The sequence below is a fragment of the Choristoneura fumiferana genome, chromosome 4 (genome assembly GCF_025370935.1).
Source record: "Choristoneura fumiferana chromosome 4, NRCan_CFum_1, whole genome shotgun sequence".
Taxonomy (NCBI): Eukaryota; Metazoa; Arthropoda; class Insecta; order Lepidoptera; family Tortricidae; genus Choristoneura; species Choristoneura fumiferana.
The window spans coordinates 15118468-15143481 of record NC_133475.1 but is presented as its reverse complement, the minus strand read 5'-3'; the positions used below and the strand labels follow the sequence as shown (position 1 = coordinate 15143481).

The following is a 25014-nucleotide window of genomic DNA, read 5'->3' as shown; positions in this document are numbered from 1 at the left end:
TTAGGTACGTTAATAACGTGACGTCTTTTGATGGTTTCAATAAACCATCCAATAGTTAAGTGGCGTAAATTAAGAAGGGGGGGGGGGGTCAGAGGTTTGTGACACAGGAACAAAATTGTTGCTATTTTTATAGCATTAAGGTGTTACACTTACAGGGAGGAAGGACACTAAAAATGATCAAAATGGTGTGACGAAATTTATCACTGAACCCTTACTTTTATAACTGCCCTTAATTAATTTATAACTTGTTTAGTTTTATCGGTTGTGTTTGACATTTGTCTTAGTCAAACCTGCGTTTGACATAACATGAATTTGGCTATACTATAACCAAGCTATAATCCCTGTTATCGCAGCACATTAACCCCTTAAATGTCTTGCAGGGCGCTTTGTCAGCAGGCACAGTCAAAATTGTGTATATTCGTTACGAATACGGGACGTCATAAAGCGCGACTCCTTTATGCCGCTGACCATAAAGTCGATGTATGCACATATTAGATGCTATGGCTGTATAATATTGCCGGCAGGGATCCACCAGGATCTTGTTATCCGAAAAGCTGTCGAATCAAATTTAAATAAAGAACTACGTAGTGAAAAAAAAACAATTGATTCAGGCGGCACTACAACTTTGTACCTCACTACTAAGCAACGACACTAGTATTATAATATAATATAATGTATATATGTATGTGCGAGATCTAACAATAAATCTTCATATAAAGAAAATGAAATCAAGTTTATGAAACAAGCACTCGAGTTGCAATGAAGAAACATGTCATTGTGATCAAGTATTTTGCCAATGCAATACCTATTCTAAGGCTAAACAGTTTTAGTTTAAATTGCAGAAAAGCTTTTAATCTTAATGCACTCGTTATGTTAGGCAATGTGATTCTAAACCCTGTCACGTAAAGCCCGTTGTTTATGTCACTAAGAAACACGGTCATTGCTGAAATGACAGCATGCTCGCTGACAATACGACTAAGGGCTCAGACGGAATAATACATACTTACTTACAAGGAATAATTTTACCAGCAATCATAAACTTTGGTAGTTGTTTAATGTGTCATGCTTAACTTTCAGTTCCATTTTCATTTTCGTTCTTACTCTCATTTTCATTTCATTTTCTTGAAGTAGGTACAGTCCAGGAAACTGAATCACGTACCAGGGAACTTTGTGCTACTAATGTCATGTTGACATCCCATACATTTGCCAAAGAAATCATAGCGAAATAGATTAGGAAAATTTCTACCTAGCACGTGATTCAGTTTCCTTGACTGTACTTACTTAGGAGATTCTCAACTTGACAGTATTTTTTATATGTAGAATATTTTCTGGGTGGACCGATTTTGATGATTCTTTTTATTTATTTGGAAACAGGCGCTTCTCTTTGTAATACAAACAGTTGAAACTTAAATTTGTTCAGTACACCGAAAAACGAGAAAAAGTCATAACAAAAATTTTAACCGACTTTAAAGAAACTATAAAAAAAAAATTTTCTATCAATTTGACGTCGGTACCTCAGTAATCAGACAGTCAGTTTTTTTTTGTGAATAGGAGATAGGTAATTTCTAAAACAACTAAACAAATTTAAAGCAGAATAAGCTGTAATAAAGCTACACTTGTTGAAGGGTATTTTTCACCCCAAGGAAGCGCAAAACAAGCTAGAAGTCGCGGACAACAGCTAGTTACGTTACGTAGTCAAAATAACCTTAAGAATAGGTACTTCTAGCCTCTCCAACGCTCATTAGAGTCGTTTTCTCGTAGGTAGGTACTTCACAAATTTCACAATGAATATTGCATACTCGTTTGGCTTTGACCACTTTCTAAAGGTTCTTTAACTTCGCATGAGGTGTGGAAGGTTAAAGATACAGTCCTGTTCCTTGTTGAGATTAAAATTAACACCCAGCACGTAAATGTAGTAAGAAGATGAAGTAGACACTATAAAATTCTTCAATTATTTACAAAGTTAAGAACTGTAATAAATAAAATAAGTGACAATGAGGGCTATCGTTTTTTGTCTCACTAGATGGCGCACTGTTGCGTGAGGTTTTTAAGTGTGGCTTTCAAAGTCTGTTATTACGGGCGTGAAAACAAAGTTTAGATTAATATCATATTTAATGCACCTTAAAACCCCCCCAGAATACTAACTCCATCTAGTGATATTTTGGCTGTCAAGAAATCCTCATTACCATACGTTATTTTAGTCACGTAATTAACCATTTTAGTTAATTCGGGCACAAACAGTACAGTAAAACTTACATTATAATAGTAGTTTATGCAACTTTTACGTAAAGGGGTCCTTAAAACACGAGTGTGGTTTTATGAAACGAGGCGCACCCGAGTTTCATAAAAGGATCACATGAGTGTTTAGGCCTAATTACTTACAGTTGCATAGAATATTTTAGGTAATTCTAATTTATCATTTCCTCAAGCTTGCCCTTCAGGCGAATAATTTCATCTTTCCCAATAGGTACACGTTTTAAGTTTTGAGAGCGTCGTGCAAACATTGTCTGTCGAAAATTGCCAAAGACCTCAGTCCAGTTGCTGTTTAGTAACACATTTCTTAAAACAATAGTTTGATCAACGGCGTGGCATTCGAAATGCACTAGAATGTATCCATAATGCCGTGCCAGGATGATTCTGCCCTCACCAAGTTTTGGCCTGTAATTTTATGGACGATATAACCACATTTGGAGATAAATAAGGCAAATTTCAGTCTTTTGCTTTTTGATTTAGTGAAAGTTTTGAAGCGACAGTGTCTCCTCGCTTCTGTCGATGTGCAATCAGTTTACTATAGCCGTTCATTAAAATTGTTATTACTGACCACACAATACAAGCGAAAAAGTTCGTCATGAAGCGCCACCCAAGTTATTGACCAAAAATGCATTATTGCAGAGATACTTCTTTAAAAAGGATTAAATTTCACTAAATAATCTACGTAGTTAAACACAAACGCGTAGGTATATCAGGAGAGGATAAAAAATGGCAACATGGAATCCGGAAGAAGGTTGTGTTGCGAATACTCTATTGTAAATTTTTAAACCACTCAATTTCCGCAAAAACTGTTTTGCTACTTACGTATACCTATCCACTCCAATGCCCACAGCAAATGGGTAATTAAAATACACACCTACATTTAAACGGGTCGGTCGCTCGGCTGGTGACATCACTTGACTGTGATTCTTGATGTTCACGGTGACTCGTTTAGTTCCTCCCATGTAACGCTTTCATAATAACTGTATCGACATCTTATCGACATAATAGGTACAATCGACTTCAGCTGTCAGATTTATAATATTGAATTTAAGAACTTTACGACAAGCTTTTTGGGAAGGCATTCATTACCATGCCAAGCCACGAAGTGCTCGAGCTAGAGCTGGTAAATGATGAAAATCTGATATGGTTCGGCCAGAATCGTCTCCGCAGAATGGAACTCTTTCATTGTTTAGACGACCAGATGGCCTAGTGCTTAGAGAACCTGACTACGAAGCTTGAGGTCCCGGGTTCGATTCCCGTGTCGGGGCAGATACTAGTATGAAAAAAAAAATTTTTGTTATCGGGTCTTGGGTGTTTACTATGTATTTAAGTATGTATCTATCTATTATAATTATATTTATCCGTTGCCTAGTACCCATAACACAAGCTTTGCTAAGCTTACTTTGGGACTAGGTCAATTGGTGAGATTGTCCCGTGATATTTTTTTTATTTTTTTATTGTGTGTGTGTGTGTTTTAACAATTTTATGCATCCATTTTCATAGTAGAGGATTAGATTAAGAGCGATTTTCCCTCATCTGTTTTTTAAGATAAAAAACATTTTACAGTAAATTTAACATGAAAAAAAAAATATCTCGAGTGGGGTTGCCTAAAAAAATCCTAACTATGTACCTAAAGTAAAAAAAATGATATAAAATACTTTTCATCAATTAAACACATAGGCGCAAATCCTCGGTAATTCGAATCTAGACTATAACAGGAACATCAAAAAAAGGACCTATGAAATAAAAAATTGTTAAAACCGTCTGCGAAGCCGTGGTGGCCTAGTGGTTTGACCTATCGCCTCTCAAGCAGAGGGTCGTGGGTTCAAACCCCGGCTCGCACCTCTGAGTTTTTCGAAATTCATGTGCGGAATTACATTTGAAATTTACCACGAGCTTTGCGGTGAAGGAAAACATCGTGAGGAAACCTGCACAAACCTGCTAAGCAATTCAATGGTGCGTGTGAAGTTCCCAATCCGCACTGGGCCCGCGTGGGAACTACGGCCCAAGCCCTCTTGTTCTGAGAGGAGGCCTGTGCCCAGCAGTGGGACGTATATAGGCTGGGATGATGATGATGAAAACCGTCTGCTTTAAAACTTCTGCAAATAAAAAACTGAAAAAGTAAAAACAAGTCTAGCAACATTGCTTCGATGTTATCGAACGGATTTTGAACGGCTCCCGACTATGAAACTTTAGTTTTTATTGAATGATTTTTAAGGCAGCAAGGTTTTTGATATTTTTTACTTTGTTTGTCAAATGTTTTTCTATGCATTTTTTTACATTTTACTAATATTCCATATTCCATACCTTTGGTCGATTGATTCAAATTGGTATTAAGAGGTGTTCAATTAAGCTAACCCAGCCATATACTGCAGTACAATAAAATACCTTATAAAACAGATACCATTTCAAGATAAGTATGACGATTGACGCAATTTCTAGTGACGGTGACGCAGGACCTAGTTTAAACCTAACAAGTCGGTGTCAACTCGTCAAGGCGTTTCTCCAAGATCCCGGAAAAACCGGGGAAGTTTGACTGGGTCACGGGTGGAAAGAAAGTGTGCTAAAGTTAGCAAATAAAATAACACATTGTGCAAGATTATACAAAGTTACCTAGGCATTACACATTATTTCACGCTACATAATATGTATAACTATATACCTACATTAACTAATGGTGAAAAGACAAAAACAATTTAAAATCCGTTGCGTAATTTAAAGATCTAACGTATATACAAAAGGACTGATAGACACTTTGTTTTATATACATTACCTGTTTGGCGGTTTCAAGCATTGCTGTCACGTGATAGATAGATGGATTTCAGAAATGTCATAAATATAAGTGATTCACAATAATATCGTCAAGATCCTAGCTCTCACATTTCTGAAATAGGACTTGATCATAATTTTAGTCAAAACGAATTGATAGTTGCATTAAAATACTGTCTAAATTCAAGACAAACGTGTCTTAATTCGATTGCTATGCAAAATATTTCTTTTAAAAGAACTGTAAGTAGGTGTAGGCTACGTACCTACTGTATGTACCTACATAGTGCTTGCTTCAGTGTATAGTTCTACAGCGTAACACCTGCACCTGCTTAAATTCGTATAGGTAAGTACATAAGATGTTCAATTCGGTCAATGTCATATCGGATTTTCACGAGCGAAACTAATTACATAGGTAGTGCTCCTTAATCAATCCTATCGGTCTCGGTATTGACTTTGTTACAAGGTAATCAAGAAACCATTCAAACAAGAACTCTCTCATACACTCTTTACAGCCAAAAATGCTGCAAAATTGTTATGAGTTAATGATTAAAGAGGCCTAATTATTATGGTCAGTTTGACACCTGTCCATACAGACCTAAATTTGGTCGAGCTTGTTGCTTATTTCTTAAAACTTAATAACGCGTAATTAGTTGGTTTTATGGAGGTGTTAAAATCTATTCTTAATGATCAGCTAGCAGTCGACCTAGTCATAAATAAGTAATACTTTATAATAAGTGCAAGTCATGATAATAAAATTTATGTTTGTCTTTGTCTTCGGCTCTACAGTCTATTTACCTAACTAGTTTCAGTAACTTATAGTTTTAGTGCTAGTTTTAGTCTTACATATATCTATTTTATTATTGTAAGGTGGTGGCACTTATGGAGCCAAAATAAATCTCTCTTTCTTTATTTATTTAGTTGTTTTTTTGTGTTTTTCTAACCAATATAAATGACCTCTATATTTAGGTGCGTTGCCAGCTTAAAAGAGATAATAATAGGTACCTCTTGAGCCAGCAATTTTACCGGCTGTGTTACTATTCACGCCGAAGCACATCAGCACAAATAATGCTGCTTGGCATGGGGAGATGAAGCGATCCAGACGGACCTTACACAAGGTCTTACCACCCGCAAGATGCATCCTCTAGTTGTTGATGGTACGAAATGATGTCAATGTGTTTTAACCCCCAACACAAAAATAAAGACTCCTCTTATCTATAAGTTTGGCGCTAATGTCAGACTGTTTTTCTGTGGCATTACTATTACTACTGCTCTCATGCGGATGGACTGATTTTGATGCGGTTTTTTAAGTGCCAGCGGGTTCTCCAGCGGTGGTTTCATTTTATTAAAATCGACTCAGCCGTTTTTGAGATATTGAACTTTGAAATGATTCGGGGGTTTTCTAGGTTGGTTAGATAGGTATAAAGTATCTCTATCTGAACTGCTGTAAAAATACCGCCTAAGAGCGTGTCGGACACGCCCAAGATAGGGTTCCGTAGCCGTTACGAAAAAATCAAGTAAGAATTTGGCATTTTGTATCGAATCTTACAAGTTTAGGAATATTTTATACCTTGCTGCTATTTACTCTCATTTAAACTAAAACTACTAATAATTTTCAAGGCAACTTAGCCGTTATAGTTTTCCGTGTAAATTTGATATCTTAATTACTACCAGCATGATAGGCTACGGAACCCTAAAAAAAGTGTCACTGTAATAGGAGATCAACAGAACTATTATACAAAGCATGTCTTCCCGTATTGACCAACGCGTGGACGCTCGCATTAACTTCACGTTCACCGTCTCTTTCGGACCTCATCCTCAACCATTACAAAGAAGCCTAAAAGCTATTGTGATTCCGATTGCGTTAGACAATAAAGTCATGCAGTTATTCTGCCAACTAAATAAATTAAAGTTTTTCCCCAGGGCACTTAAACTGTACGAAAGATGTTTGTAACAAATACAGCTGTGACCATGAGACATTTAAGTTTCAAAGAAAATGTCGTTATGGCTGTTAGTTACCTAGTTGAATACCTGCTGAACTGACGATCTTTTAAAGAATTGCTGTCAGAATGTTTAAGTTGTTATCAAATTAGCAGATGGTTGGGTTCTTCTTCTAAGTGGCTACACTTTGTCAGAGTGGTTGTGGTCGACGGTTGAGGATTAGTGAACCTTGGGAATTGGTTGGGGATAGTGTAGTGGTTTACCCTTCCCTTCTACACCGCAGTGCTGGTGCTCCGGAGTTCGTACTTGGCTGGCAATCAGAGGCGGCTTTAAGCTATGGTGTAGGGTGTGCGTTGCACACGGGCGCACCGGTGCAAGGGGCGCTGGCCACGGCTCTTTCAACGAACTTGCGTCCATGTTATGGCACCGGGCGTTATAACTCGACCCCATGTAAAAAAGCTCAGTAAAGAGAGACATATGGACATTTGTCCCTTTTCTATTTTGACCGCACGCTAAAATGGGCTAGAGACGCCTTTGCTGGCAATAGAAAGCGCTGCTTCTTCTCACATTAGGTCTTTTAGTCCCCTGAAATGTTCTCGATCCCGTGGCGTCTGCGTAAGGGCCGAGAGGGTAAGGTCGTGTTGTTTTTAGTGTATGCCCCCTCTTGGGGAAGAGCCCGACAGACCCCACCCGCTGCCTCGAGCGAGGGACATGGATAAGGCGCATTTTCAGCACGTTAAAAAAAAAGGTCCTTTAGTCCCTGATTTAGCTTTCTAGTTAGTTCCTGGGTTAGCTTCTACTAACAAGTTTTGTCAAGGCAGCTGACCAATGAAACTCGCGCGTTCTACAACAAGCACACGACATTCGTCACGGTACAAATACCGGCGAGCCAAATGGACGAGTCATTTTTATTTGCAAAGAATTCTTTCGATGTACCGACTTAGTCATTAGAAAGATTTCTAGTACCACTTACTGCTGAATCTGTTCCGCTGTGCGCTTTCTCTACACGCGTGATGTCTTTAATCTTGACGCCTAGTATAATATCCTAGCAAAAGCATTTGTGGCAGAGTCCTTGCTTTAGTTTAGTGGTAGGAGCACTGAGAGCAAGTCTTCGGTTCACGCTCGGTTGACGTGTGCCTCGAACGCATATCAGCGTTTTGCTAACTTTCAACCAGTGCCTTGAATAAATGAATCATTTGTTCACAGAATATTTTTTTACAAAATGGGATTGTTACAATTATTAATTAGTGTTACAACTTAAGTACATAGTGATAAGATATTCGGTCTTCTTCATTAAGGCGCTATATAATAAATAATTTATAAAGAAAAACAAACATTAAGACTTTACAATAAATTGGTAATAAAATTATCTGAACATCTAATATTTCTAAGAAGTTGGTATTTTTAAATTGAAATTTATCGAGCCAAAATAGACTTTTCGGTTGATTCTTGGATAAATTATCTAGTTATACACTTACCATAAATATACCTATTCGAAGAGAATCATCCAGTAAATTTTGAGTAGGTAGGTAAAACGTCAAAAATGGCAAAAAAACCAGCCAATTGTTCCGTACAAATTTATAGATTTTATGAATATCCAGTGTTGGATGATTATTCGAGCATTTCAACCACCTGAACGCGTTGTTGTATTGGACACGAAGAGCGTTGTACGCCTTCTGTGTGTAGTTAGCCCACAGGCTACATGTGTAAAGCGACGTGCAGTACGCTTTGAACAGCGTTATCTTCACGTCCCTGGAACATCGCGCGATCCTGCGAGCTATCATATTTGCCCTGACGCACAGCGCTCTCCGCTCCCGTTATATGTCAGCATCGTCCCTGTGGTCGGTCGTAACAATGTGGCCCAAGTTCTTAAACCGGTCCACTCTTTCGAGTGGAGATCCGTTCAAAATTACCGGTGGAACATTAGATGGACGGTTACAACCCGCCTCAAAGACCATGAACTGACTTTTGGCTACATTATATTTTAACCCATGGCTTAAGGCGTATTCCTCACAAACACGTAGCAACCTCTCAAGACCGCAGACTGACGCGCTCAACAGCACCATGTCGTCCGCATAGCTCAAGTTATTAACGCAGACCCCGTCCACATAGCAACCGAAATGCCTGCTGCTGAGCGAGACAATTAGAGCATCCATGTAGAGATTGAACAGTGATGGGGGGGGGACGTCAAACCCCCCTGCCGCACCCCACATTCAAGTTTATACTCATCCGACATTGCCCCAGCCCATCTTACGCAATTGCCCTTGACCTGATGTCCATACCAGTACTTGAAAATATTTATGAGTTCCCGTCGGAACTTACCGTAGTAAGTTAATGCTTTCAAGCTTTCCCCACAAAACTTCATACGACACCAGATCAAAGGCTTTGGACAAGTCCAGGAAGCATGCATACACAGGTGTTTTACGGTCAGTGTAGTATTTGACGGTACTCTTAAGACTCAATATCGCACTCTGTGTGGACAGTCGAGGCCGAAACCCAAACTGATTAGCAGCAGTTTTAAGTATTTATCTAACTGAGTGTTAATCATAGCGTCAAAAACCTTTGCAATAATCTTTGCCAGTGATATAGGTACCTGCGTAGTTACCTGCTACGTCACTCGTCCTATTCTTAATCACTGGCACAACCACTGTTTTCATCATGTCAGGGGGCATGTAGTGACTGAGGCAATTGACTGTAGATTTTGATGTCGTTTCCGATTATTTAGTAGAGTTCCTGTATTTCAAGTAGACAACTAATAAACTGTATCAGAATATTCGACGGACGAACGAAAATGAGACGGTGGAAACCCTCGAATAATCGCCCTTGTCAGGCAGACCAAACCATGCTCCTAAGAGAAATGAACGCATTTAATTCATACGACCGGATAAAGCACAGGTGCGAATCAAGACGAATATATAATCGTATTTGGACGTAAATATATTATACCTATGCCATGTTAAGTGTCTCAGTAATTTTACAAAAACAAATACTCAAACAAAGTCCTTAATGAAGACAGTTCAACGAACTCTTCAAACACACTTAACAGAAGGTAGAGCCAGAGTCATTCACTATGACGCGTGCCGTGGTTCTTATTACAATGTCATTAATGACTAATTTTGACAAAATCACGCTTCTTTGTGGATGGCACTAGATATAGGTACATATTGCACTTTTATGATAAAATTATTTGCCTTAGTTAATTATTGTTCTACTCCTAAGACCTTGAGAAAGGCAATTAAACTCTTTATCAGTAGGTTGCGACAGAAAAAAATTGGAACAAAATAAAAGCCTGCAAACTATTTCCAAATAGTCATAAACGATGATAAGATATTTGATAATAAAGTAACATAGTATTTAGTACTTCTTACTTAAGACAATTCTCAATATGTATAGGTATGTAAATTATTCTCTATCTACTACGATGATTTCACGAAAATCCCATGGGAAATCTCAAAAATACACTGTTTATTTACTTGTATAAAAGAACACCCATGTAAAATAGTCTCTATTATTTTAATTCCTTTTCGTTAGGTGGGTACACGCAGCGGTGATAACTAGCTACCTTTTATTCCTACTTTGTGTCACTATCATTAAAAAAATTCAAACGATCTTGTCTAGTAGTAGGTAACTATTAAATGGGTAGTAATAATAATAAACCACCCTTCAGACGAGTTTTCAGCCTTTGCTTTGTTACAATAAAGCAACGTAAAAAGGACAAATAAGGAGGAATGAAAGACAAATTAGAAGTAACATCATAATCGTAACTAAAGATTACCTACTACCGACGTGCATGCATGAAATAGTACATTGTGTCTTAAGGGCGGTAAATAAGGAATTACGAACGAGAGTCTATTAGAAGCCCGAAGTCGAAGACTGAGGGCTTTGATGAGTCGATGTTCGTAATTCTAGTACCGCCCGTGCGACATACAATGTTTTTCATCACATTTGCAAGTAAAATTTTATATTTGTAAAAGAAAAAATAGAATTCTTCCAAATATTGGCGATACCTTAGGCTGTGCTCTTGGCAACGTCGCCCTCTACCTCCCTCGGCATGCGCCGCAACGTGCGTGTGCATGTGGTGGTCCATGTAGTCCTGCAGCAAGAGCGCGCGCACGGGCACGCGGCACGGCGCAGCGCCATCAGTACGGGAACTGACTCATTTACCGACCTTGGGCTTCATGGCAAGAAAATTAGTACGGGCAATGACTCATTTACCGACCAAGGGTTTCATGACAAGCACATTAAGGTCGAGGGTTTTATTTGGGGGGTTGCAACTAAGGTAGCCTGCATGTTACGACACTGTTTACGAGCAAGTGTGATGAAAAGATTGATGAATGTAGAGGAAGCGAGAGTTGTATGCCAGAACCGTAGTAAGTGGAAGGATGTAAACTCTACCTACCCCGTTGGGAAAGAGGCGTGATTTTATGTATGTACCTATGTATGGAAGATTATTAAAGGGCGTAGTTATGCAAACAGGAACCAACCCACACCTCCTCGCCCAAAGTTTAGATAAGTATGCAACAAGTTACTAAAATGCACCTTCTATGCAGAACTACGTCCTAATTAACATGTGAATAAATATTAGGATAATGGAAATAATAGCGTTCAAAACGTCATAACATATACTTACTACCTACTAGTAGCTAGATTTGCTCCCTAGATCACGCGACCGCGCGGCGCAGACGCATCTGAAACCAATCTACTAGGCAAAATTAATTAAATATTTACCATGAAAACCATATGATAAGATAAATCTGTGCTAGTTTCAGAGGTTTTTGGGCAATTGCATTTGAATAGAGCAGTATATAAACCATGGGTTTCTCCGAATATAATATCAGAGATCAGTCTGAAATCATAGACGGTGGTAAACATGAGGTTATTTACAACCTGTGTGCTCTTCGTTGCAGTGGTAAGTTAGATAAATTATCATAATATTATTGTAATGTAGGTACTTAGCAGGTTCCCTATCCCATGACGCACATGTGCCTCATGCGTGACTTTATTGGTACGGCCATGAGGCACATGTGCCGCATGGCCAGTGATGTAAATAATGCAGTTGTTCTTTCCATAAATAATAAATTTTATTACGTATTATATCGTATTATTTTTATTAATGAACCACATTTAGGTAACCAATGAAAATTACTATGGGGATATTATTACCTACATTGGGGGATATTACATTACTTTATCATTACTATGGGGACGTGTTAAAAGAACGCTGCAGATTGCTTCGGGACATGGAGCCTGTTAATTACCAATGCACAAATTTGAACTGGTTAGGTTTGAACATCAAGGTTTAAATTTTTAGGTCTGCACATTTTACGGTGAAGCAGCGAGCATTGACAATTATGCTTTAGAACCTCTGAAACAGAGTGCCAATGGCACTGATGTGTTTGCTAACACGAAGAAACTGATCGAAGATTTAGTAGCTAACCTTCGAGCAGCGGCTCAGCAGGCTGCTGACGCCATGGCAGTATTCGCTGCAGGGTTGAAGGAACAAGTCAGACTAAGCCAGGAGAAATTGTATATTGAAATAGAAAAGCTGAAAGAGAAAGTATCACTAGCGATCAAAAATGTTTCTAATAGGTTCTCCAACGCTAGTTCTGCTGTAAAAGAGTGTATCGAGGTAAGCATATGCCATGTATTTTTTTTTTCGCTTCGGGGTTTTACTTGTAGAACCCCAATCTTATTTGCTTGAAACTAAATGTATATTTAACAAAATTATGATATCTTTACAGTCTAATAAGAAAAAAACTGATATACTCTTCAACGACGCTATATACAAAACAATGAACTGCGCTGACGGAAAAGTGCAGGAAGTTGGTGAATTGATTTCAAGACAGGTCGAGATATCAAAAGGAGGTCTTGAATTTGCAAACAAGGCTATTGAAGAAATGTGGAATTGCACTGACAACGATAACAGTGTCCTTGCCAAAGGAGGGTGTCTTGTATCCGTGGCCTTGAAGACCGAAATGAAGGGAGCAGTTTACTTAACTCAAAGCGGAATTTCCGTAAGTACAAATCTACACGAACAAATAAGCTAAATTTTAATTTATATCATCGACATAAATATATAGCGATAAAAATGTGCGATTGTGTTTATAGCCGCAATTTATATTAATCAGCTCTAAATAATTTGGTATTAGACTAATGCACAAGTTAAGTTCACAATATTTTTCATAGGGTACATAATTTTTTACATACTTCTTTTTCATTATTCGAAAATTTACTTGGTGAAATTATTCTTAGTTGATATTATACTGAAATATTAAAGAATGACTGTATTATAGTTTCACCAAATACTTACTTAAAGACGAAGAGTTACAGCCTGGATAGCAACTTCATATGTGTATTCTTCATATGTATTTACGGTTACGGTCTAGGACTTTAATTCATGAGCCACCAACGTTTCAAAATCTTTTCGAAGGAAAAGCCATTTCGATTTTCCTTTTTAATTTGTCATCTCCCAGGATAACAGGATCAAAGGAATTTGGGCACAAATTTGTGCCTCTGGGAGAGAACAGGTTAATTAATGCGATGTCACTATAATGTTTAGGTACTGTGAAATGGTTCCATGGTGGCTCATGACCGAACGTACGAGTATAAGATACTACTACTTTGAAGAGGTTCAAGCAAAAAAAGCTTATCTAAATACTTACCTACAGTCTTGACTCTTGAAAAGGTTTTTTTTCTCTTCTCTTCAGATAGCACGTATCGACTTAGCCCTGGGAACTTTACCAGTGGCCCTGGAGATGTGTGCTGGGAGGCGCCTCGTCGAAGCCGGTATGGGAACCGCAAAGATCATCATGGAACTCGGAGGATGCTCAGCATCGTCAGTCTTCAACACCCTCACTGGATCTAAACTGCCCGCAATTAACGTACCTATCCCAACTAATCTACCCAATGCAAATGAAATGCAATCAGGCAACAGTGCCAATGCTGAAATTAATCAACCTGTTAGTGAATAGTATTTACATGTATTGTTTCTAGGACTGAAGTGACCTTTCCTAAATCGTTTTTCTTCTCCTTTCTGTCTTTTGAATAAATCTTATTTCCATGCACTTAGTTTTTTTTTTAATTTTGCTTATGAAAATAAGTTTCAATATACACACACAATAAAATGAAATGTTGCCCAAATAATTGTCTAGGTATTTAGGTTTTAACAACAGAAGAATCACTGACAATCTATTTTGTTCCACTTGAAAAATTAAACAAAGCAATGGCTTAAGTACTTGACCATCCTTTTAGTAAGGATAAGTAAATAGAAGATTACAATACGAGTAGCCACTTAAACACAATAAAGCCATACCTATAAAAGAGAGGTGTCTAACAAATAGTTACTTTACTTCTGCACTGAACAACAGTAAGATGAGAACCGTACTTTTTTTAACTGTGTTAATGTTATGGTCGCTGGTAAGTTATGAAAAGCAAAAAATAATATCAGTACTAGAAATAGATTTTCTTTAAAGCTCGTTATTTCAGAATATTGAGGCCAAGGAAATCACATCCATTTACGCTAATCATGAGCATCCCTTGAAAAATGACCTTCATTTAATAAAAACAACAGATCTTGCGAATCTGGAAATGTATAAACTGCTTAACATCAATGACTTGTGGAATAACATGAAAACTAGTGTTGCTAACGCTTGGAATGCCATCAAAAATTTTGCCAGTCAAACTAAGGACAAAATAAACGTATGGATGCAAGATCTGAAAAAACGTGCAGAAGAAATCAGTAAAGTTTTTGAAGCCAGACTGGATATTTTAAAAAACAAACTCGATGCACTAATTCAAACCATCAAAGATACAGCAGGGGATGTACAACAGTGTATACAAGTAAGTAAACAAATTGATTTTAAAGTGTTATAATATCCTTTTTATTGGCAGTTTATATTATAAATACACCTCATCTTGTGTTTTTTTCCAGGAAGACAAAGAAGCGATTCAAGAACTTTTAAAGCAAATTGCGCTACGCGTTACAAACTGTATTGCTGGAAGTATTAAAACAGCATCAGCAGCAGACAGCCATCAATCAAAATTAGCACTCGATGAATCTGAATTTATGACAAAATCTGAAAAGAAAGTTAACCAATGCATAGAACATAGCGAAGATTCTGAGGACTGTCTAAATAAAGTGAAAGGAGAAATTTATGATGAAATGGAGCACACAGAAAATGGCATTATGGAAACAGTAAGATATATTTTTGAAGGGAAATGACAAATTGTACCACAGAAATTTGTTAATAACGTTGATTTTTTTTTTCAGAGAGTAATCACTAGGAATCTTGCTGATGATGCATTAGAAACAATTTTACAGTGTGCAGCCGATGGTATTATTGATGCATCTGGAGCTATTACTGAAGAAGTACTGAAAATCATTAACTGCGTAATGGACGAGGAGGAAAAAGTTTTCTTTATGAAATTAGTTACGGTTTGACTTAAAGAAGTTTAATACACATTACCATATTATTCGATAATATGAATGTTAACAAGAACGAATAAAGATCAGATTTAAAGCGAGCTTATTTATGTTTTTGGCTTTCAAAACACCTGATTCAAACGTCATCACTGCATGCCACCTGATAGATTATATTGGGAAGTAACTTTTGTACCAAATAGGTACAAAAAATCTTGTTTATAGGTAATTTTGAACCTATAAACAAGAAATTTGCAGATTTACCTTACTTGTCCCACAGCCAGCAGTTCTTACTCAGTAGGATAACGTAGGTAAAATAACAATTTACAATTCTTTGAATTTAGAACAATAACTTACAATAATTCACATTTAATTTTTAACTTTATGCAACAGACGGATGTTTTTATATTTTGTAAGTAAGTACACTTTTAGTAAGTATGTGTACAAAACAGCCAGGTCAATTTATTCATATTATAACATTAACAGGTTGCCAAATAAGTGCCATAACTATCGAGGGCACATAGCATGACGACCTCCATCAACGGGTAAAGTAGCTCCAGTAATGTTACTAGCTCCTTCGCCAGCCAAGAAAATAACAACAGACGCCACTTCCTTGGCATCTCCAGGCCTTCCTAATGCATGAGTCTCAGCGCATTTCTTCAAAAACGCTTCGTATTGCTCATCATTCATGCTCCCTTCTCCTTTCTTATGTAAACCAGTTGTAATAACTCCAGGATTAACAGCATTGACTCTAACTCCTTTCGGCGCGAGTTCTAAAGCAGCACATCTCGTGAATTGGTCTAAAGCTGATTTGGACATGCAATATGCGAGAACGTTAGGGAATGATCTTAAACCAGTCACACTGGATACATTAACAATGTTTCCTTTAGTTGCCAGTAGGTATGGTGTTGCTAGCATTGTTAAATAGTAAGGACCACGAACGTTCGTGTTCATGACTCTGTCGTATTGGTTCAATGAGGTTGTTTCGATGGTCCCAGTTTCTAAGATACCAGCGTTGTTAACGAGGACGTCAAGCTTATTGAAGCGTTTGATAGTTTCGTCGATAATGCTCTTGACGTTATTTTCGTTATTCATGTCGGCAATAACAATTAGAGGTTCGAGTTTGGCGGGAGAGTTTTCTTGGCACTGTTTGGCCACTTTTTCCAAGTTATCCTTGTTTCGTCCTGTCAGTATTAGGTGTGCATTTAACTTGGCGAACTCTTGTGCGGTTGCGGCACCAATGCCAGAACTGGCTCCGGTGATGAGTACGACCTTCTCGGTGAACATTTTGCCTAGATAACAAAAGTTGATATTTTATTGTTCTATAAACGGTTGTAGAAAATACCTACTAGATTTTGCCCGCAACTTCATGTGCATCCCGCGGAACTTTGCACTTTCTCAGGGTAATACCTACCTTTCTATTTCTCTAATAAAAGAGTTTTTGAAATAGGTTCAATTATTATTATTATTTTTTATAATAAGTAGTGTAATTTTTTGGAGACATATATTTGAAAAGCTTTTAAAATAAAACGCAAAAAAAAATATTAAGTAAAGTGAGTATGCGTGAAGTAGGTAGTAATTTTAAAATATATTATTATTGATTTAGTAAATAAATCTTTATACTAAGATAAAAAGAAAAATGAAAAACTATCTAAATCTGCTGGGCTACTCCGAAACTCGAAACTCGAAGTTCGTGTCGTGCTCGTGCGGTTCCTCTGACACTTACACTGTTTGATACGAGAGCGAGAGGAACCGCACGACACGAACTTCGAGTTTCGAGTTTCGGAGTAGCCCGCCTGACTGAACACATCCAACATACAAGCCTAATTGCTACGCCGCCGAGCTAACAGACTGAATGTCAGAGCTATCAAAATTACCAAGCATATTGCGTGTAAATTATAAATTACAATTCCCAAAGATGGAACCAAGCCAGATTGATTGTTCGTCCTCAAAAACTCCTACACACCAAATTTCATGGAAATTTTTAGAGCAATTTCAAAAGTCCCCGAAATAAATGCTAAAATAAATGCTTTTTATATACTTTTTAAAGTGGCACTTGCAGTGTTATGCTTCTCAGGTACGGAATGTAGAAGAATTGCTTGTTTAAAGTGTATATTGTTAAGCTTATGGATTTTGAACTTGTATATTTTTAGTTTAATTTCTAGTCACAGGCTCGCAATGTTGAAGTTCCCAAGACAATCCCATATAGCTTATGGGAACCGAAGCAATACCATGCCCTCGGTACGGCTCTGCTTTCAGAGTACGACATGAGTGCGTGTGAGCTAACTTTGGGGGCGGCAGACGTGAGCTTGCCTTCGGAATCAAAAGCTTAATGGTTACTTGACCAGAAATGTTTCAGAATTAAATTAATTTTACTAATTTTTATAAAAAAAGTTTATTATTTTTTTTAGAATTTTATTATTATTATTTAAGCATTCTACACTTCCACTGAACGTAGATATAATCAGTGTTTTGTTTTGTAACTAAGGGACCCCATATATCCCTGTATTATTATCATTATTTTTTTGTATTTTTTTCTTTAATTGTGCCTATACTATAGTTTTTAAGTATTTTATTTGTAATTATTTTATTTTGAAAAATGACTGCCACCTGACTGTTTCTTGCGCCGCATTATTCTTGGCAATGATGGTCTTTCCGAAAGTGCTGAAAGTTTAAAAAACCAGCCAAGAGCGTGTCGGACACGCCCAAAATAGGGTTCCGTAGCCATTACGAAAAAATTAAGTACTTAATATTTTTCTAAGGATTTCGTATTTTACATGGAATCTTCCAAGTTTAGGTATATTTTATACCTTAGGCTGCTATTTACACATAAACTACTAATAATTCTCATCCAAACTTAGCCGTTATAGTTTTCCTTGACAGTTTGATATACTGACTACCATCCTGAATTTTATCAAATTTTTCCTCCTACTGGTTTAGAGTTTAGAGGGGGGGGGGACGCCCGATTTTAATGAAAATTTGCACTTTAAAGTTGAATATTTCGCAAACACATAACTGAATCGAAAAATCGTCTTAGCAAACCCCTAATAGTTTAAAAGACCTATCCAACGATACCCCACACTATAGGGCTGGATGAGAAAAAAAAATCACCCCACTTTAAGTCAATGGGTTATGTCACTTTTAATTGTACCATTTTGTCGGCATAGTTTACTTATATATCCATGCAAAATTACAGCTTTCTAGCATTAATAGCCTCTGAGCAAAGCCGCGGATGGACAGACAGACAGACAGACAGAGACAGACAGACAGACAGACATACAGACAGACAGACAGACAGACACAGACATGGCGAAACTATAAGGGTTCAGTTTTTGCCATTTTGGCTCCGGAATCCTAAAAAGATGTGTAAAAGTGCCCATTGCGGCCTATTTACTGAATATTATTTGAATTTGAAATAAAGGTAGGTATAAGATTATTAGATTACTTTAGATTACAATGTAGAGCGGGGATCACCAATTAGTTTCTTCGGGGGTCTTGTTTTTTTAGTAAAAATATCATCATGATCCGTTCTACTTGAGTTTATTAAATAAGCAAATGTAATTTACAAAAAGTGACAGGGATATTTTACAGACAATTATAATATTATAGACAAATAGACTTGTATAGTTATAAATAGTACAGAAGTTGTTGATGTACTATAGATTAACTAATGAAACGATTTTATTTAAAATTAGTTTTTGCCTGTGATCTTTATCTACAGAGAATTTGTTTATCATTATATATCATTAGAACTATATCGTTTTATTGAGATTAATACTATCCCATCTCCTACCAGGGTCTCAAACTATCTCCACACACAGTAGTGGCGTTAGGGTAGGGCGAGGAGGGGCAATCGCCCAGGGCACTGGACTTAAATGGGCACCTCCAAAAGTTCGGGGCGCCGTGGAAATCTCACCTAGGGCGTTGGAAGTGCTCAAACCAAAACTGTCCACACAAAATTTATCTAAATCAGTTCAGTGCAGTTTAAACCTGAAGGGATACTGAACAGACAGACAGATATTGAGATTTTATCCTATTTTATATATTAATATATTATCATTATCAGCACAGCAACATAAAAGACAAAAAAATAACTGCACAATTTTATATTTAGCATGTCTAATGCTGCTCCTCTTGTGAACAATTGTATTCAAGGTCAAATCAAAATTGTTTAGAGTTGTTATCCAATGGCCATTAAAGTAATTTTGAGTGTTCAGTTTAGTAGGTATTTAAATATTTGAGGAGGAGGATTTTAAATTGATACCAAAACCTTATTGTTAGTTAACCCTCTGTTGTCTATAATTACTATAATGCGCACTAATATTTCTGATAGGTTAAAACCAATTTTTGCTTTGTATAAGCATTCTAAACCTAAACACATTTTTACTGGTCAAAACAAAATACAATTACTTAAGCTAAATAAGCCTGATAACTAAAAATCTGGTTTGCTAATGAACTTAGAAAATTCGATAATCTTGAACTTTGTTATGAAATGTAGTATACAAAATGTGGTGTGTTTAGGAGGTAAAAGCGGAACACTGAAAAGTAAGAAAGAAAGTTTTGAGGTTTTGTCTCCTTCACCAGGAAGCGACGCATAGGTCCTCGAGGTTAAAAACTTAGGCAGGATAGTTTTCCTAACCTTAGCGTACCCCCTAACAACCCGAAAGTTCCATTAACTTCGGAATACTTTCCAGAAAAAGTAAATTAAGTAATAAAATTGTATCTCAGTACGTACCTTATTTTTTATATTTGTTCCAAGACTATATAATTTGGTTAATATTAATATAGCATGCGATGCTTTAATTTGCGTAAGTGAACAGATTCGTTCTATCTGATTGGAAAGGAAAACTTGATGTGGTGTGGTGTATTGTCAAACAAAACTAACATATCCATCCATCCATTGACAATTGACATTGTCATTTTTGATTTGAGATACCCGGCTACGTTCCACTCTTATGCTACATTTACACCCTCCTTGCCAAGCTTCGGCAAGCTTGTTGTTTTTTAGTTTTGTTGTATTTGTGTGTCTTTGTGAATGTGAATAAATGTCTTCTATTCTATTCTATTCTCTCACAAGCACAAGCGTATAAACAGCCCGTTCGGATAGGTCACAGCACAGACAATGAGGGCTATCGCGTATTAAGTATGAATTCGCCACTAGAGGCGCTAGTGTAGCGTGAGGCCTCCGAAATGTCAAATCGATGACAAATCTCATAGTTTTTGGGTGAGCTACGCGGGTTTATTTATAATTAGAATAATTTTGTGAATATTTTGCAATATCTGAAATTAATTATGGCAAATATGCGTTCCGGGGCAATGAATGTCTGTGTTTTGAGACAGTTTTGTCTTTTGGTAACCATTGTCCTCCCTTTTTTCCGAACAGAACGGGGACTATGCAACACTGTGGCATGCTCGATATTTTTATGGTACTTACGGTTTTAAGGTGTATTAAATATGATTTTAATCTAAACTTTGTTTTGACGCCCGTAATAACAGACTTTGAAAGCCATACTTCCTCCTGTCAAGTACGTCAACGGGACACCGTAACTGTAACAAGGGTTGCTACACAAAAAATATTTGTAACGACTGAGCGGATACAATTATGTGACTTTTATATTAGAAATTACAATACGATTGTCAATTTCGAAAACAAAGTTCATTTTTGCGGTAATTATCAACGACAAAATATTTTTTAATAAATAAAATTTTGTGATCTCAAGCTTTCAGTGACATCTATCTGAAACAAACGACAACAATCTGTTTTATTTTAGGTTAGATAAAGGAGATGGCGGCGCTATCGACATGAATTAGTACGGTATAGATAGGCGACTGTCCCCCCCCCTGACATAGATTGCATTGCACTGCCTGCACTCGTCTGTCACTGTCACACTAGTTTTTCTTATCGCTCGTAAATTCTTTACTATTGGAATTTGTTTATTTTGTTTTTCCTTTCTCTTACTGGCTTGAGATAGATTATAGATTAGAAGGTAAGGAGTGAAATGTATTTTCGTCTATATTCTCATGTCAATGCGGCCAATTTACGTTAATCTACGGATTGTTTACTAGTATTTCTAATCCTACTTTGTAGCAAAACAAGCTCGCCTTGTAATACTTCGTGCTATAGTCCCGCCTCATAATCATACCTTAGTATAGTGACTGAGACTGTGCCCTCCTACATCTTTTGGTAGTATAGCTTTGGTGCAACTCTGTACCATTCGTCATAAATTAAAGAAAGAAGTGACTCATCGATGCATTAAGGCGGGAACGAACGATTGTCACGGATTTTTGCACTGTTATGAATACTTTGTATTTCCTGTATTAGCACACAAAGGAAACCTACTTAAATTTAATATAGTGTGGTAAATTTACTCTCATTTCAGCTACTAGTTTACTAATTGTCTTTTAAATTGTATATACTTGAGAACACAGGTTTAACTAAATACTACATTAAAAAAAGTTTACAAGAACATAGAAATTTAAAACATTGACTGCAATAAAAATAATTAACAATGTGATACTTATTCCAGATAGTCTTAAAAATGGCAGACCACATTGAAGAAAAAGTAATAATGACACCAAAGTGTAAAACAGCAACATCAACAACCTTGGTAGTTGAGAGGAAGGCTGTTGAAGCAGAGGCCAGTGACAAAATACATGTTGCAGGCGGTGACCACACTGGTATAATAATCAACAAGGAACAAGTATATGGTAAATATACAGAGGTACTTTTTTAACACTAATAATAACTTCACCTGTAGTGTAAATATGTAACCAACACTTGCAAATTGATTTTCCCCCACTTCCCATGATCTGTATATGTGTAATTCAGTGACAATGCAATAACATAGTACTGTTAATAAAAAAGGCTGCTTTTAATGAAAAAATAAAGTTAGATTATTTAGTATTTCTATCTGGGTGTACAAGCTTAGTTAGTTACAAGTGTGGCCAGTACATATACTCCTAGGTTATCTAGCCTAGTTTTTTATTATATACAAACAAAAAAGTTATTTAGTCTAAACTTCATAACATCACTTGATTTAACGACAAACTCCTTGAAACGTCGCAATTGCTTGACTTTGGTTGGTTTACTATGTTTTCTATGCAATAATACACTCTACATAGTGCCACACTCACTCTATTTAACAACAATAAGGCATAATAGCTGTGGGCAATCATTTGTTGCTGTTTTACTTCGACTGATGTGCTGGGGGTTCTAAAAAATGTTGTCTGGTTTTTGTATAAAAAACTTGCACGTGTTTACCTCTGTTACTACACTTCTATCAAGTTGTTACACATTATCATAATCACAGTATTCGCAGTTGCTTACAGATTTTCGAACTGTGAACATGGCAAGTAAATGAAAATCTTTGCATATATAGATGAAAATTTATTTACATTTCTTTGTTTCCATTTAACTACCACTCTCTATAATGTCAAAAGTGATCAGTCCCTTAAGTGTTGTTATGTAGAGTTTACACTGTAATTCTGCATCCTTTCTACCGCCGGTTGTAAACATTCTTGCGCAGATGAACCTTAGCTTGTTTTTGTATTCTGAGTATAAGTCCTGTGGCGATGGGGCAATGGTGGTGGGAATTCGGATCATGGTGAGTCCGGTTATCATTCTGCCAATCTTACTATATGCCACAGAAACTTGGTGCCTTTATAAAAGTGACATAAAGCGGCTTGATGCCTTTCATGTGAAGTGCTTAAAATCTATACTTTGCAATAAGTGGCAGGACCGAGTCCCACACACTGAAATCTTCAGGCGAACCAATCTCAATGGCATTGAGTCTTTATTAATTAAAGGACAGCTAAGGTGGTGTGGACACCTTGTGCGTATAAAAGATGGTAGACTCCCTAAGGCTGTCTTTTACTCTCAATTAAAAGAAGGAAAGCGGACTCCGCTAGGCCAGTTCTTGCATTACAGGGATGTCCTAAAGCGCCACCTTACCGCATGTAACATCCCATGCGAGAGTTGGGAAGATCTCGCGAAGCAGAGACTGGAATGGCGCAGCTCTGTAAATAAGGCTGTCGCAAATTTTGAGACGCATCGCTTGGAACACCTGGATGCCAAACGTCTTATTATAAAGACCTGCCCGAGACCTTCCTACACTTACACGTATAATGATAGTGGTCAATTACATTGCGCGCCCTGTAATAGGACCTTTAAGACTAAATTCGGCTTTGCCAGCCATATTCGGGCACATAATAAACAAGCCTAAAGGTTCGCCTTTGTCAGACACGACATGGAGGACATCATCACACTGTAATTGCATTCACAAAAAAATTTTAGGGAGTCTTGATTTAGGAGTTCAGGAAAAAGGTTAATAAAATATACTGATAATGTTCCACACATATAATAAAATTGTAATTTAGTTAAGAAATATATGAATATTCAGAAATTGTTTTGCAAAATCTTGTTAGAGACTGAAGATACCCCTAAAAAATTATAGGTTTAATTGACTTAGCTGATAGATCAACTCAATTGATTCCTACCATAAAAATTTTGTACTCATGTATAGGTAAACATTTGTCCTTTATGCTGTTTGTAGACCGTCTAATAATTATTATATTTAGACATAGTAGTTAGTGGTAAATAGTCTTGTGACTTCCTGTTTCCTTAAATCACTGAGAAATGTATTTTATATGTACCTACTCTTTGTAAACAAGTATGCTAGCTTTTGATTTAGTACAGACCTGCACTCTTGTAACTTTTGTAACTTTTTCATTTATAATTTTGTGTTATAAATAATTTAATTCAAGTTTCCAAACAACACACACACAAACATCACACCTGTATTCCCAAATGGGGTAGGCAGAGCACACGAAACGTTACGGCTTCGGAGCCACTTTTAGCAATTTTAGGTATTAAGTTTTAAAAAATGATAGTTAAATTAATCAAATTCCATGTATTTACTAGCTTGCCTGCCTCAGATTTGCACTGGTATACTAATGGATGACGAAAACTAAACTAAATCTACTATACAAGCATCTTGTCTCACTCACTCACTTCTTGTGTACAGTTTAACTAAGAACCACCGGAACTAAACTCGCAATCACGTAAAGAATACCGCATCGAAATCGGTGTATCCGTTTGAGAGCTGCGATGTCACGGACAGAATGACTGACTTATAACACCCCTTTTTTGCGTCAAGGGACTCGCGGATTAAAAAAAGGTGCTTTAAAAAAAACAAGCAATATAGCTATAGCTATTAGTTCTAATGTTCAGAGAAATAAAAATGTTACCACGTGTATTTCTTTCCACAATCAATGTCGCCAATGCCACATTCGCCTCTCTATATAGATCTATAGATAATGTTAATCAATAATGAAATATTATGCCTCTTGAACAGCCATCTCTCTCTGCACTTACAATACAATACAATGAATTTATTGTACACCATAAATAGTATAATAACTCATTTTTTGAGCATTAAACTTCGTTACAGACTGATCTGGGCTGGGCTTTTTAGCCAAATACCTACGCGGTCATGTTTTTAGCTCAAGTCCGGTCGCGGAGCTTTTACTTGAGCGCGTCATTTCTATTCCTCTTATTTAGTTCCATGGTTCTGACTGACCACTGTCGCACTTACGTCATCGAAATGAAAATAATTACTACTCTATGACTATGACAC

At 36.9% G+C, this 25014-nt stretch overlaps 4 protein-coding genes across 7 annotated transcripts in view; 2 read left to right on the top strand and 2 right to left on the bottom strand.

The window, feature by feature from the left end:
* Positions 1 to 8777: 8777 nt before the first annotated feature.
* LOC141427201 (uncharacterized) lies at positions 8778 to 9116 on the bottom strand. Its single transcript, XM_074086427.1, has one exon. The coding sequence runs from the start codon at positions 9114 to 9116 to the stop codon at positions 8778 to 8780; it is 339 nt and encodes a 112-aa protein (XP_073942528.1).
* Positions 9117 to 11774: 2658 nt separating this feature from the next.
* Positions 11775 to 14024, top strand: LOC141427546 (uncharacterized). Its single transcript, XM_074087087.1, has 4 exons — positions 11775 to 11869; positions 12272 to 12589; positions 12702 to 12974; positions 13668 to 14024. Exons 1-4 carry the CDS (start codon positions 11831 to 11833, stop codon positions 13929 to 13931), a joined length of 894 nt encoding a protein of 297 aa, XP_073943188.1. The 5' UTR covers positions 11775 to 11830; the 3' UTR covers positions 13932 to 14024.
* Positions 14025 to 15732: 1708 nt separating this feature from the next.
* LOC141427547 (3-oxoacyl-[acyl-carrier-protein] reductase FabG-like) lies at positions 15733 to 20284 on the bottom strand. Its single transcript, XM_074087088.1, has 2 exons — positions 20115 to 20284; positions 15733 to 16671 (listed from the first exon to the last, which is right to left on the bottom strand). The coding sequence occupies exon 2, from the start codon at positions 16664 to 16666 to the stop codon at positions 15887 to 15889; it is 780 nt and encodes a 259-aa protein (XP_073943189.1). The 5' UTR covers positions 16667 to 16671; positions 20115 to 20284; the 3' UTR covers positions 15733 to 15886.
* A 956-nt stretch (positions 20285 to 21240) lies between these two features.
* Positions 21241 to 25014, top strand: part of LOC141427542 (uncharacterized) — a 60474-nt gene continuing 56700 nt past the window's right edge. For 3 of the 4 annotated variants that reach the window (XM_074087082.1, XM_074087081.1, XM_074087079.1), the window contains exons 1-2: positions 21241 to 21366; positions 21907 to 22087. In XM_074087082.1, coding sequence (XP_073943183.1) covers positions 21919 to 22087 — 169 coding nt within the window. In that variant the 5' untranslated portion in view covers positions 21241 to 21366; positions 21907 to 21918. Of the gene's footprint in view, positions 21367 to 21522; positions 21739 to 21906; positions 22088 to 25014 lie in introns of those variants that run through there. The other variant, XM_074087080.1, reaches the window with a different exon arrangement.